At 40.6% G+C, this 14107-nt stretch overlaps 1 protein-coding gene across 2 annotated transcripts in view; it reads left to right on the top strand.

Annotated features, from left to right (window-relative positions):
• LRBA (LPS responsive beige-like anchor protein) overlaps window positions 1-14107 on the top strand; it is a 426487-nt gene that overhangs the window by 63618 nt on the left and 348762 nt on the right. For both annotated transcript variants that reach the window (XM_075287867.1, XM_075287860.1), the window contains exon 22: window positions 11470-12456. In XM_075287867.1, the coding sequence (XP_075143968.1) occupies window positions 11470-12456 (987 nt within the window). The remainder of the gene's footprint in view (window positions 1-11469; window positions 12457-14107) is intronic.

Below are 14107 nucleotides of genomic sequence, written 5' to 3'. Positions count from 1 at the left end.
ATTAACAAGCCTTCTCAACCCATATTGTTAGACAGGAAAAAAACAACCAGGCAGTGGTAGCATTGTCTAGAATGTGGTATTTCTAAAGGAGGTCACATATGTTCCTCCTTGTATGGTTGTGAATGGTTAGACACAATACTATTGAAATGCTAAGGGGGTACATCCACACTGGAATCATTGGTGCACCTTATTGGTTGTTTAGTAAGGACTAAATTATGTGTTACTTGTATAATTTACTGTAACAACTCACATGATTTATTTCCATAGAGCTCTTGTGAAACTCTGAATTGCAGTGTGTAGTTTATTCCACTAGGTGGTGCACATGTGCTACATATTGGTTTGCCGATTGCCTTGCCTGGCGGCTCACAGCTTTGTGTTCACCATTTATTTTACATGGGTTTAACCCTACACATTCTCTCATTGTTTAGGATTGCTCATGTTATGGTACAGTGTTATTTACACTTATCCCTTTGTATAGCTATTACGGTACATGGAATATTTTAGCTATTGCATAGTACAGCCGCAGTGAGAATGTACAATGCTCATTACTAGCACAGCTACATCTGAAATTAGCTCCATTCACTTTATTAGGAGTGTATATGGCCCTTGGGTAACTACTGCAGACACCTTTCTCTGATAAAAGAGCAAATGTTCCAAAATTGGAAGGGCTTTGCAGTGCTACATATCAAAATACGTGCGCCTGCTATAAAAAGCCAAAGAAACTCAATTGCAATTTTATTGTCCAGTTTGATAGATTTCCTGCCACCTTTGTAGCAGGGTAGCTGTTTGTCACTGTAGGCCTCTCCTCCCACAGCTGCACCACACTTTACAAGCGGTAACTGCTTCACCAGCATAATTGCTGCACCCAGTTTTTTCCTTCCTCAAACAGATTTTGTCTTTCCTTTTTTTTTTCCTCTTGGTTCATTATTTTATACGCTTCGTTATATATAAATCCATAAGTTTTCATCTTATATGTTATTTATACATTTGCACATTTATTGAATTGCCGGACTGTTTTAATATACTTGTTAATTTATATGTAATTATGTAAATAATGGAAAGATTTTTATCTTTATTAGAATATGTTTACAATATTGCTGCTTTTCTTATACTGTGAAATTGCTTGCTCTTTCTGTGTAAATGTTAATCTAAATGCACAATAGGAACTATTTTGTTTTTATGTTTTTATTTGATGAGCCAGGCTTAAACACATGTGCCCTTTGACATTTGAGTGGCAAGGTCTGGGAATAGGGCATCGATATATATGCCCCGTGGCCAGTTTTTAAACAATCCCTTTGAAACGATGTCTATCTGAAGTATATGTTACTCTGTGTAACCTATAATTGAAATGCACATTATTATTTTAATAGCCGAGAAAAAAATACCGCCTAACCGTGAGACTATGAAGTTGGTTGGAAGTAGTTTAAAGCCTATATATATATTTGTTTCATTTTTATCTGCATTATTGAAGTCCTTTTGTTTGACATTTCCAAGCGGCATGCAAGTTAGCAGATTTCAGTACAATGTGTGGAATGTAAGAACAGTTGTGTTTAGTGTACAGCTCCAGGATTGCTGAGCCCGTTCCAGCGGTGGGGTAAGGTTGGGAAGTTAAGTGAGCTATCATTAGCCGAGCATCTGTAAGGCTTTGACTTGCTCAATTATTTCCAGCCCTCTCTTGCAAGATGCCCTTGTGGCACGAAGTGAAAACATGTCTTGCTACAAAAAACATAATTTACATTCATATCAGGAAAAATCCTGATGGGTAATGTTTGTATGCTTTTTTTTGTTTTCTATGATTGAACGTATATGATGTGCACATATTTATTCATATTGGAATAACTAAAGATAAAAGACAAGATGACGCCTTTGTAGTTACTTTAATTTCCGGGAAATATATTGTTTTTCTTACATGTTGCATACTTGCGTCTAACAATCATTCAGCTGAAGCTGGGCTGTTTAGCACCAAGGATGCTTTAAACATGGTGAAATAGAGAGGTTAGATGATAGTTACATGTTCATTGTCTGTAGTTTATAACAATCTATTTGTACATGCATTAACCTCATTATTGCAACTGTACAAATATCTTATGTAGTATGGGCAGAATAGCTAGCAGCGAGACATATGGATAGTCCACTCAGTATACAGTGCCATGCTTTCTTGTCTGCCATTGTCTATCCTGGAGGGGTTTTGTGTTTGGTCTTTCCTATCTGCAGGTTCTTGACCTTGTTGTTGATATCAGCAGGAAAGAATAATTCTAGTCAGCATTCATTTCCATCAAAAAGAGCTGCCGAATTAACACATGATTATATGATCGCCGGTCATTGTAGAAATGTTAGGCTAGGCTCACACTTTGGTGTTTAAGAATAAAAAACCCCTCAAATCTTATAAAATACAGAATTCTTAATCCAGTAGTTCAGATTGTTGTATTTTTAGAATTCAAGAGCCTTAAGTTGTCCAGCAGTAGAAAAATCTCTCCTGAAGCACTTGGGTGTATAGTGTTGTAGGTTAGTTGTATAGGGGACATACCTATGGACATAAATTCTTATGTCAAAGTAATTTGTTGGCTACAAAATCATATTAGTTTGTATGCAGATGAGCTGTTTGCAAGTGAGGAACTGGTGGTGATAGATCTAAAGGGTATTTACAGACATTCATTGAAAAAAATCAGAAAAAGTAGAGACAGACAGACAGTATGGATTAAAGGGGCTCTATCAGCAAAATCATGCTGATAGAGCCCCACATATGCGTGAATAGCCTTTAAGAAGGCTATTGAGGCACCGTAAAAATTATATTAAACTACCCCCCCTCCCCCATTTAAAACAGGGGGGGGGGGGGTAGTTTAATATAACTTTCACGGTGCCTCAATAGCCTTTTCACGCATATGTGGGGCTCTATCAGCATGATTTTGCTGATAGAGCCCCTTTAAACATGCCCATTAAAGTGTATGGGTCTGTGAAAATTATGAATAGCACAAGGGTGCCATCCATATGCTGGCCCTTTGTGCGCTGTACATGGAGAACATGAACCACACATGGCTGTCATTCACAGAAACATAAGTAATGACTCACCATTCACATTAGATAAAATATTAATAAAAAATATGCAATCAGACAGACAAATTCATCACCTCCACCAATTCAAGTTCTTGAGCATCTAACAATTGACGTCGCTGCACTGATTCCAGCTCAGATGGAAATTTTTCTCTGGTCTCCACCATTCCAAGCAGCAAAGACAGTTAGTTTTGATGCCTGGTGTGCTTTTTAATCTCTGTAATGTCAGAAGGGTGGTCTCAGGAAGGGCAGGGGTTTGGGGGTGGGATTGATAGCTCCAATCAGTCAGCCAGTGTCATAGCTCAGAATCACACCCCTTGTCTGCACCTGCCTAACACAGCCCTCCTGACAGTACAGAGACTAAATAGCATATCCGGCAGCAAAGGTAACAGCGGTGATTGCTCAAGATCGGCGAGGGCTAGAGAAAAAATATCCACTATTCTGGAATCAGAGGAGCAGGAAACTATTATATGATGGAAAAATCTGGTCTTTTTAAGGTGGTGAAAGATCCTCTTTTAGAACAGAGCCCCACGTGTTGTAAATGCCTCTGCAAAAATCCCATCCACACGTTGCAGAAAAATATGCACATTGGAGATGCTGCGATTTCCAAAACCATTGCGTTTTTGGAAATCACAGCATGTCATGCCAATTATACCTATGGAAATGCCGGCGGTTTCCCTTTAGGATAACTGAAGCAAAAAGTCAGCAGAGGAAATCTGCACACTTTGAGAAAAGCAATGCGGGCCCGCTATGCTTTTTTTTTTGCTGTGGCCTGCTACATGGGGCCTTAGCCTTAAGGTCGGTTATAACAAAACATATGTAGCGTGTTAAATACATTAAATATGTAAATAAATATAAAATTAAAACGGTCGTACAGATTGAGGACAGGTAATATTTGCATGCTGAAAAGGTATACAATTTTCCTATATGCGTCTAGTATCACATCCTCATGGTTTTCTCAATCTCTGCTTGCTGTAATTCATTTTATTTCTGCTGGTTAAAGTGGGTCTATTTAAAAGTTATACAATTTTTCTAATATTTTTTTCTGCATCAATTCCTCCTTTTCTAGATCTCTGCTTGCTGTTATTCAAGGTATACTTCCCAGTTTATAAAAATTAGTCCATGTGATGGACACTCAGGTGCACGGCTTGTTACAACACAGATCTGATCACTGAGCTGTGACTGTAACAAACTATTCACCTGTTTGTCCTTCATATGACCATGAACCGATTGTTATTCATTGGTGAGTATACAGGGAATCACAGAAAACAGAGATCTAAAAAACCATGAGAAATTTATGCAGAAAATACAATGAAAAATTGCCTAACTTCAATAGACCCAAAATGATGTTTATTTGCTGAAAATGGACAACCCCTTTAAAAAAATGAAACTATATTCAATATGCAAATAGCATATTATATCTAACATTCTGTTTTCTAATCATTCAGTAATGGCAGATTGCAAACCCAAATAATCCATAATGTTTCAGCAGATTATTTTATATTTTTATTTCTGTGGCTCAGTGGTTAGCACTGCAGCCTTGCAGTGCTGGAGTCCTAGGTTCAAATCCTGCCAAAGACAACATCTGCAAGGAGTTTGCATGTTCTCCCCGTGTTTGCGTGGGATTCCTCCGGGTACTCCGGTTTCCTCCCACACACCAAAGACATACTGATAGGGAATGTAGATTGTGAGCCCTATATGGGACAGTGACTGACAATATCTGTAAAGCGCTGGGGAATATGATGTCGCTATATAAGTAAGCATAATAAATAAAGGGACAAAACCCTTGAATGGCTAAAACTGAAATTGGACAATTTCATCTACTCTGTATAGTGTGGCTTAGTGTAGAAAGTGCTTGGGTATAGCATATATGGAGTATGTGCAAGTCTAGATTTTTCTGGAGGAACCTTGTACAGAAGAACACATCCTAGATTATTTTGTAAGAACCATGTTTTTGTTTTATCTTATTTCTTAAAAGTCTATGTTTGCAAGACTTGCTATTCTGTCTGTGTTTGCTGGTTTATCTGCTATTTCAGGTAGTCTAGAAGAACTGACACGAGAAGCCGGGACTATTTATTTCAGGCCATGTCCATTTATAGATTAACTTTCCAATCACAGTGAAGATTAATGGCTGGTCTTTTAGCCGGCTAATTTAGAACAAAATCTAGTAATTAATTGCAGACTATCAGCCTTTCCATTACATATGCGACTAGCAGAAGAATAACAGCCATTACATTGACTAGCTGGATACTGACTTGTCCTCCAACTAATGATGGAAAAACAATTGTATCTATTTGCTGTAACTAGGGTATTCTTTTGGAATTATTAGCCCTTTAAAACGCCAATGCACAGGGGTTCCTAATATTAGGGTGACTGTACACCATGTGGCTTGCTGCCTGCAAATGCAGAAATTTACTGGGCTTCATCTGTGCTTGTGATTTGCTTAAAATGCAAAGTACAAGTGCAGCCTGGCAATGGCATATGACCAGACAGCCCCGTGTACAGGCACCCTTAATACGCACAAATCAAATATGCAATTAACTGTTGCTTGAGCTATTGATTAGGGCATTTTCACACTATTTCTTTTTTGTTTTGATCCATTAGAAAAAGGGAAAGAAAAGTTTTCCCCTACAACAGATACAAACCAAGGATTTTTCATTTGTATCCGTCTTGACTTTAATGATAAGCAAAAGTGGATGGGGATGGCTCTCTAATATGATGTCTCTCTATTTATTTGCATAAAATAGGCAATGTACAATGGTGTGTTTTGTGTGTGTTTGTTTTTATTTTTTTGTTTCTAATCCGTTTAAAAAAAAAAAAAAAAAAAAGACTGAAATCAATACTTTTTTTTTTTTTTACCGGACACATTTCTATATTTTTTAAACGAGAACATTTTGCGAGTTTATAAACCTAAAAGACAGGCAATATTGTGAACACATCCTCATCTTGCTTGTGGTCTTTTTTAAAGTGTGTATATATATATATATATATATATATATATTTCTTTATTGCATGTCCACAAAACTTTGCTAAGAAAATTGTAGTACATTACGTTTTTATTTTTTACAACTCAATATTTTGCTATAAATTTTTTATGCATTATCAAGAAATGTAGTTCCTATGAGTCCCCTTCTAGTTCCTCCAGTCACTGCCAGCAGCCACATCTTAGAGTACCCTAAAATAGAATAACCTATACCCTGTAGATGAGCTTCTTTACCAAAATCTAACAAGGCAGAAGATATGTCTTGAATCGGACATCTTCTTGGCTCGTGTGACCTTCTCCTACTCCTACTGAGAGAGCAGGCTGTTTGGTACTGTTACGTCCCTTTTCCATTGGCTTTTACTGCCTTCCTGGAATATGCCACGTATTCTGTTAACATCCTCCCATATGCCCTTGAAATAATTCCTTTAGTAGTTTTAGATTTCAGAATATTGTCCATTTATCCAGAGGACTTGCAGCCCAAATCCGAAACTGGGCCTTTGTCTGCTCTGCATGTCAGAATTCTGCGTATTGATAGAATACTTTGTTCAATCTCCCTATCTTATAAAAATGAATTCTTGTCTGTCTGTCTGTCTGTCTGTCTGTCTGTCTGTCTGTACTCTAATGCGAACCAAACGACTGGACCGATCTTCACCAAATTTGGTACAGAGATACTTCAGGTATCCGGGAAGGTTTAAGACAAGACTCCAACTCGCTCGGACGTACCGTTGCTGAGATACAGCATTCCAAACACAGTGCCCCCCCCTTAGCCAATACAAACTTGCAAGTCTTTCACTCATATTCCAACTGCAATACACACGGTCACTCCACATGCACAATACAACACTGATATCCAAACTGAGATACACGCATCAGAGGATTAGATACACAGATCAGCACACAGTATCACACACCAGAGGATTAGATACACAGGTCTGCACACAGTCCCACAAACCAGAGAATTAAATACGCACTTCTGCACACAGTTCCACACACTGAAGGATTTGATACACGCGTCTGCACACGGTTCCACATACCGAAGGATTAGATACAGGCGTCTACACACAGTTCCACACTCCAGAGGATTAGATACGCGCGTCTGCACACATTTGTACACGCCATAGGATTAGATACACGCGTCTGCACAGTTCCACATTCCAGAGGATTAGATATGCGCGTCTGCACACAGTTCCACATTCCAGAGGATTAGATACGCGCATCTGCACACAGTTGTACATGCCATAGGATTAGATACACGCGTCTGCACACAGTACCACATGCAGTAGGATTAGATACGCACGTCTACACATAGTTCCACACGCCAAAGGATTAGATATGCACGTCTGCACACAGTACCACACGGGGGAGGATTAGATACGCGCATCTACACACAGTACCACATGCCATAGGATTAGATACGTGCATCTGCACACAGTACCACATGCCAGGGGATTGGATACACGCATCTACACACAGTTCCACACGCCGTAGGATTAGATACGCGCCTCTTCACACAATACCATACAGGGGAGGATTAGATACATGTGTCTTCACACAGTTGTACACGCCATAGGATTAGATACACGGGTCTGCACACAGTCCCACACACCAGAGGATTAAATACGCACTTCTGCACACAGTACCACATGCCATAGGATTAGATACATGCGCCTGCACACGGTTCCACATGCCGAAGGATTAGATACAGGCGTCTACACACAGTTCCACACTCCAGAGCATTAGATACATGCGTCTGCACACATTTGTACACGCCATAGGATTAGATACACGCATCTGCACAGAGTACCACATGCCGTAGGATTAGATACACGCGTCTACACACAGTTCCACATTCCAGAGGATTAGATACGCGCATCTGCACACAGTTGTACACGCCATAGGATTAGATACACGCGTCTGCACAGAGTACCACATGCCGTAGGATTAGATACACGCGTCTACACACAGTTCCACATTCCAGAGGATTAGATACGCGCGTCTGCACACAGTTGTACACGCCATAGGATTAGATACACGTGTCTGCAGACAGTACCACATGCAGTAGGATTAGATACGCGCGTCTACACATAGTTCCACACGCCAAAGGATTAGATACGCGCCTCTTCACACAATACCACACTTTGGAGGATTAGATACGTGTCTCTGCACACAGTACCACAAGCCAGAGAATTAGATACGCGTCTCAGCACACAGTATCACACAGGGGAGGATTAGATACGCGTGTTTACACACAGTACCACACGGGGGAGGATTAGATACGCGCGTCTACACACAGTACCACATGCCATAGGATTAGATATGCGCATCTGCACACAGTACCACATGCCAGGGGATTGGATACACGCCTCTACACACAGTTCCACATGCCGTAGGATTAGATACGCGCCTCTTCACACAATACCACACGGGAGGATTAGATACACATGTCTTCACACAGTTGTACACGCCATAGGATTAGATACACGCGTCTGCACACAGTACCACATGCCGTAGGATTAGATACGTGCGTCTACACACAGTACCACATGCCGTAGGATTAGATACGCGCGTCTACACACAATACCACATGCCGTAGGATTAGATACGCGCCTCTTCACACAATACCACACGGGAGGATTAGATACACGTGTCTTCACACAGTTGTACACGCCATAGGATTAGATACACGCGTCTGCACACAGTACCACATGCCGTAGGATTAGATACGTGCGTCTACACACAGTACCACATGCCGTAGGATTAGATACGCGCGTCTACACACAATACCACATGCCGTAGGATTAGATACGCGCCTCTTCACACAATACCACACGGGAGGATTAGATACACGTGTCTTCACACAGTTGTACACGCCATAGGATTAGATACACGCGTCTGCACACAGTACCACATGCCGTAGGATTAGATACGTGCGTCTACACACAGTACCACATGCCGTAGGATTAGATACTCGCGTCTACACACAATACCACATGCCGTAGGATTAGATACACGTGTCTACACACAGTTCCAGACGCCGTAGGATTAGATACGCGCCTCTTCACACAATACCACACAGGGGAGGATTAAATACGTGCGTCTGCACACAGTACCACACGCCAGAGGATAAGATAAGCGCGTCTGCACACAGTACCAAATTCCGTAGGATTAGATACGCACGTCTGCACACAGTACCACATGCCGTAGGATTAGATACCCACATCTACACACCGTTCCACATGCCGTAGGATTAGATACGCGCCTCTTCACACAATACCACACAGAGGAGGATTAGATACGTGCATCTGCACACAGTACCACATGCCAGAGTATTAGATACGCGCATCTGCACACAGTACCGCACGCCAGAGTCATTAGATATGCGCGTCTGCACACAGTTTCACTTACTGGAGGATTAGATACGCGCCTCTTCACACAATACCACACGGGGAGGATTAGATATGTGCATCTGCACACAGTACCACACCAACAAGGATTGGATACTTGCATCTAAACACAGTACTACACGGGGAAGGATTAGATACAGCTTTACTCCAGGTATCCATAACAACTGATCACAGGTTTTTCACTGACATCCAAAATGAGATACACATAATCACATGACGCTTATGGACATACACACAAACAACATACAAAATACACAAGTGCAAAATTGGACAATTCTTATGGGGCCACTACACAAACATAAAATGTAATATACCCGTGCGAAGCCGGGTCCTCCCTCTAGTCTTTTATAAAGAAAACCATAAACAGATCTACCTGGTTTATTTCACTAGATGTTCCCTCTATCCCTGGATTTCTCATTTGCCATACCTTAAATTTCCTGCTGCGCTTTCAGAGTCTGCCCTGCCTTCCTGTGACAACTTCTTCCATGCAATCCCTTCAAGATACCTTTCCAGCTGTGATGTATAATTTGCTCTTGAGCTATACAATTGTTCATATAAGGTCCATAGCCAGTCTGCCCCTTGAATCTTTGAGCTCAAGAATATGTGCTGAAATAATTTCTCATTCACTTACTCCAGCTAATCAATCTGATGTACTTGGAAGCTGGAAAAATTCTAAATAGAGTGGTTATTATAAAAAATAAATAAAAAGATAAAATGCATTTGCCCAAGTTTTTTTTTTTTTGTAGTTTTTTTGCATCATTTACGCTAGAATGACAAGTTGGGTATATTCTAGTTTTTATTATGTTTTGGCCATTTAAAATCCAGATTATTGAAACAAATAAAATAAATTATTTGAGTCATATACTAACCTGTAACTTTATGTATTTCCGTGTATGGAGCTGCATAAGGTGTCATTCGCACTCCTTCCAGTCAACAAGTGTTTGCTGTATAGGATAAATACTTTTATACGTTTCATAGTTTGGGGCATTTTCAGACTCAAGGATACCTAATATGTCTGTTTGGGGGTTTTGGGGATGTAGGAAAAGGAGGTGATTTTGAAATGAATTAAAAATAAATTTTTTATATATATATATATATATATATATATATATATATATATATATATATATATATATATATGCCCTAGGGGACTTGAACCTTAAAGGATTCTGATCGACAGACTATATACTGCCTTACAACTGTGTTACTCTTATTGTAAAGTACATTATCTTATATTACACGCCACTTATCTTCAATAAAACCAAAGATCACAAGTTGAAAACTGAGTAGACTGTGATATATATATATATATATATATATATATATATATATATATATATATATATATATATAGTATATATTTTATATATGCAGAATGAATTGTTGCATATATTACTTGAGCTTTTAACCCTTGTTTTAGGTGGTGATATCTCAAATTATGTCCTAGTTATTACTGCAGCTTTCCTGTGAAACCAGAACCATTTTTCTAGGTTTCATAAAACCAGAGATACAGCCACTTGAAGTGAGCATTCTCCCTTTGGTAAAAGCTACAACTGTACATACTGGCAGTACAAATGTATACAGATTTCCCTGGTAATTGCTCACTTAGGCTATAAAAATCTCCCTAGCAACACTGTTTTTTTTTTATTTAAAGGAAGTCAAAATGGTGAACATTATTGTAATATACTTAATTAATTGAACACTCCCCAACACAATGGCAAAAGAATAAATAAAGCGAGAGTTACACTTTTAAAGTAAAATTTTTGTTTTCTGCCACGTCTCAGTCCATACTTTGATCTAGAAAGCTATAGGGAAGGCTAGATGTTCCATACATGCTGTGAAGAGTTTTTACATACAGTTAAATGGAAATATGTTAGAAGTTTTTCACGGGATGTCATTTTCTGATACTTTAATTGTAGTCATTGTAAAACTACTGCAGGTACCCTCCCACCCCCAGAGAGTATCTGATGTACTAAGGCTTTGTGTGATGAAATCTGTGCATACTAATTGTGTTAATTAATATGTTTTCAGGTCACTTATGAAATGCACAGAAAGAGCCTGGCTCAAGCATTCAGAGACTATGAGGACCATGTAGATGGTGAACTAGGAGCTGGTCCATCAAGTCCCATAAGGACTGTCTCTGGTTACAGCAGGCAGCTAGAGTCTACACCTCAATCACAAGCTTTGGAGCTGACTGAAGTTGCAATGAATCATACTGAAAATACAGACCCAGAAAGAACTGCACAAGAAGAACCGAACGTGGGCAGTGAGGATTGTCCCACTGTAGAGAACCAGGAAAAGAAGGAATCTGAAACTGTTGTCAATGAGGAGATCTCTGAAAACAAAGATAAAGTTACTGTAGAAGCACAAGAAAATCATCTAAAAGATGCTGAGGAATCTCCAGGCATAGAGACTATAGCTACTGACCCTAATGACAGTCATGGTGAATCTACCTCTACAGTAAGTACCAGTGGTAATGGAACTGAACCTATGGAGTCTTCCAGCAGTCAGGCAGAGAGCCTAGATGTGGTGGAAAAGGAAACAAATGGGGACATTGCAGAAGAAGATGGGAAGGATTTCACAACTCAAACAAATATTTCCAATGAAAGTGAGGAAGTTCCAGAAGAACCTCATGAATGTAATAGTAAAGTGGAGACTACTCCAGTGGAGAGTAGCGATTCTGTAGATGCCACAGCTGAACAGATTCCAGTTACATCAGTCGATGTTACACAGGATTCTGGTGTCGCTCTTGAGGCAGACACCTCTTCGCCTGAAGCAGTAGCCAACTCAGGAGAGGATGAAAAACCTTGTTCAGAGAATGGAGATCAAGATGTGGCTTCTACTGTAAGTAACACGAATGGCACAGGAGAACAAAGTGCGGCCTCTTCAGAGGTCCAGAATATTGAAAGGAAAATTGCTAAGTTGGATGTGTCAAGCATTGCATCAGATACTGAAAACTTGGAATTAAAGGCCAGCACAAGTTCTGAACCGGAACAGTCGCCAAGAAGTGTTCCTGAGGTACGGTATTGTATTTAAGTCCTCTTAGGCTTGGTTACTATCTATCATTACTGATTTGCTTATTTGTTCTCTCTGCATGCTCAGTGATGTAAATACCTTTTATTTGCTTTATTGATGTACCTGCATAGTCTGTATGGACAATTATTGTAGGTTGTATGTGAGCTTAAGGCCTTGATCAGACCATTTAGAGAATACAGGCTGTTGTCAGCAAAGCCTGTATTCTGCTTAATGGCTGCTCCTATGACATGTTTTCCATATGAGACCTTTTATTGCTGATGTAGATTAAAGTGGACCAATTTTTAGAAAATGAAACACCAGAATTCTATGTTACACCTTTGTTTAAAGGGGCTCTATCAGCAAAATCATGCTGATAGAGCCCCACGTATGCATGAATAGCCTTTAAAAAGGCTATTCAGGCACCGTAAATGTTATATTAAACTACCCCCCCCCCCCGTTTTAAAATAAAACCCTAAAAAAGAATGTTATCTACTTACGGATCGTGCACTGTGGGCGGGCATTCAGGGTGTGTCTTCATCTTCATCCCCGCCTCTTCTTCCTCCGATCCCGTCTTCCTCCGGCGCTCGCGAGCGGTCATTGATATAAAAAAAAATGGCCTGGGCACATGCACAGTAGCATGCGGCTGCTACTACGGCTACTGCGCAGGCGCCCAGGCCATTTTTTTTTATATCAGTGTCCGCTCGCGAGCGCCGGAGGAGGACGGGACCGGAGGACATCAGAGAAAGAAGAGGCGTGGATGAAGAAGAATACACACCCTGAATGCCCGCCCAGCGTGCACGATCCGCAAGTAGATAATATTCTTTTTTAGGGTTTTATTTTAAAACTGGGGGGTAGTTTAATATAACATCTACGGTGCCTGAATAGCCTTTTTAAAGACTATTCACGCACATGTGGGGCTCTAGCAGCATGATTTTGCTGATAGAGCCCCTTTAAAGTGGGATACTACATATGTAGGCCAACTTCTACAGGTATTACAACATGCCTCAATGGGCAAACAGAAATACATAACAGCCAAACAATAACATATGTTTCTGGACAATATAGAGACAAGAGCCTGGCTCTCTGACATAAATATTCCTAGTTATATAAAAATAAAATATAAATATTTTATGATTTTTTTTTTATTATCTAAATCCTAATAATATTATAAAGGTTGTGTGTTTGGATGTTTGTGGGTTTGTGTGTTTGGATGTTTAGATGTTTGTTCCACTATCACAGCCAAACGCCTGTACGGATTTGGCTGAGATTTCGCACATACCTGGAGATTTAGCCGGAATGAAGGATAGGCTACCTCCCGTGGCACGCACTCCCCTGACCACCTCGCCAGGACCGGTGAAACGCGACTCCAGCTCCACTCTATGGCCCCCTCACAGGTCTGCCAGCGGCGCTCCCATTGGTGCGCGGCAGCCTGTGGGCGGGCCTGTTGAGCAGTGGCGCGGCCCGATACGTCAAAGCCACTGTGTGGGCGGGCAGCTTTCCGCTCTCCAACAAGGCCAGTATGGCGGCTACTCGCGGAACTGGAGCGCCGCATCCATGCTTCCTGCCGGCCCATGCAGTGCACAGGGGGAACAGGGGCCCCAGGGTGGGAGGGAGCATAAGCCCAGGGAATTGCATGGGGTCAGGTGCCGCAATC

This window comes from Leptodactylus fuscus, chromosome 1 (assembly GCF_031893055.1).
Source record: "Leptodactylus fuscus isolate aLepFus1 chromosome 1, aLepFus1.hap2, whole genome shotgun sequence".
Classification (NCBI taxonomy): Eukaryota; Metazoa; Chordata; class Amphibia; order Anura; family Leptodactylidae; genus Leptodactylus; species Leptodactylus fuscus.
The sequence above is the reverse complement of the archived record's forward strand: the minus strand, read 5'-3'. Positions and strand labels throughout refer to the sequence as shown.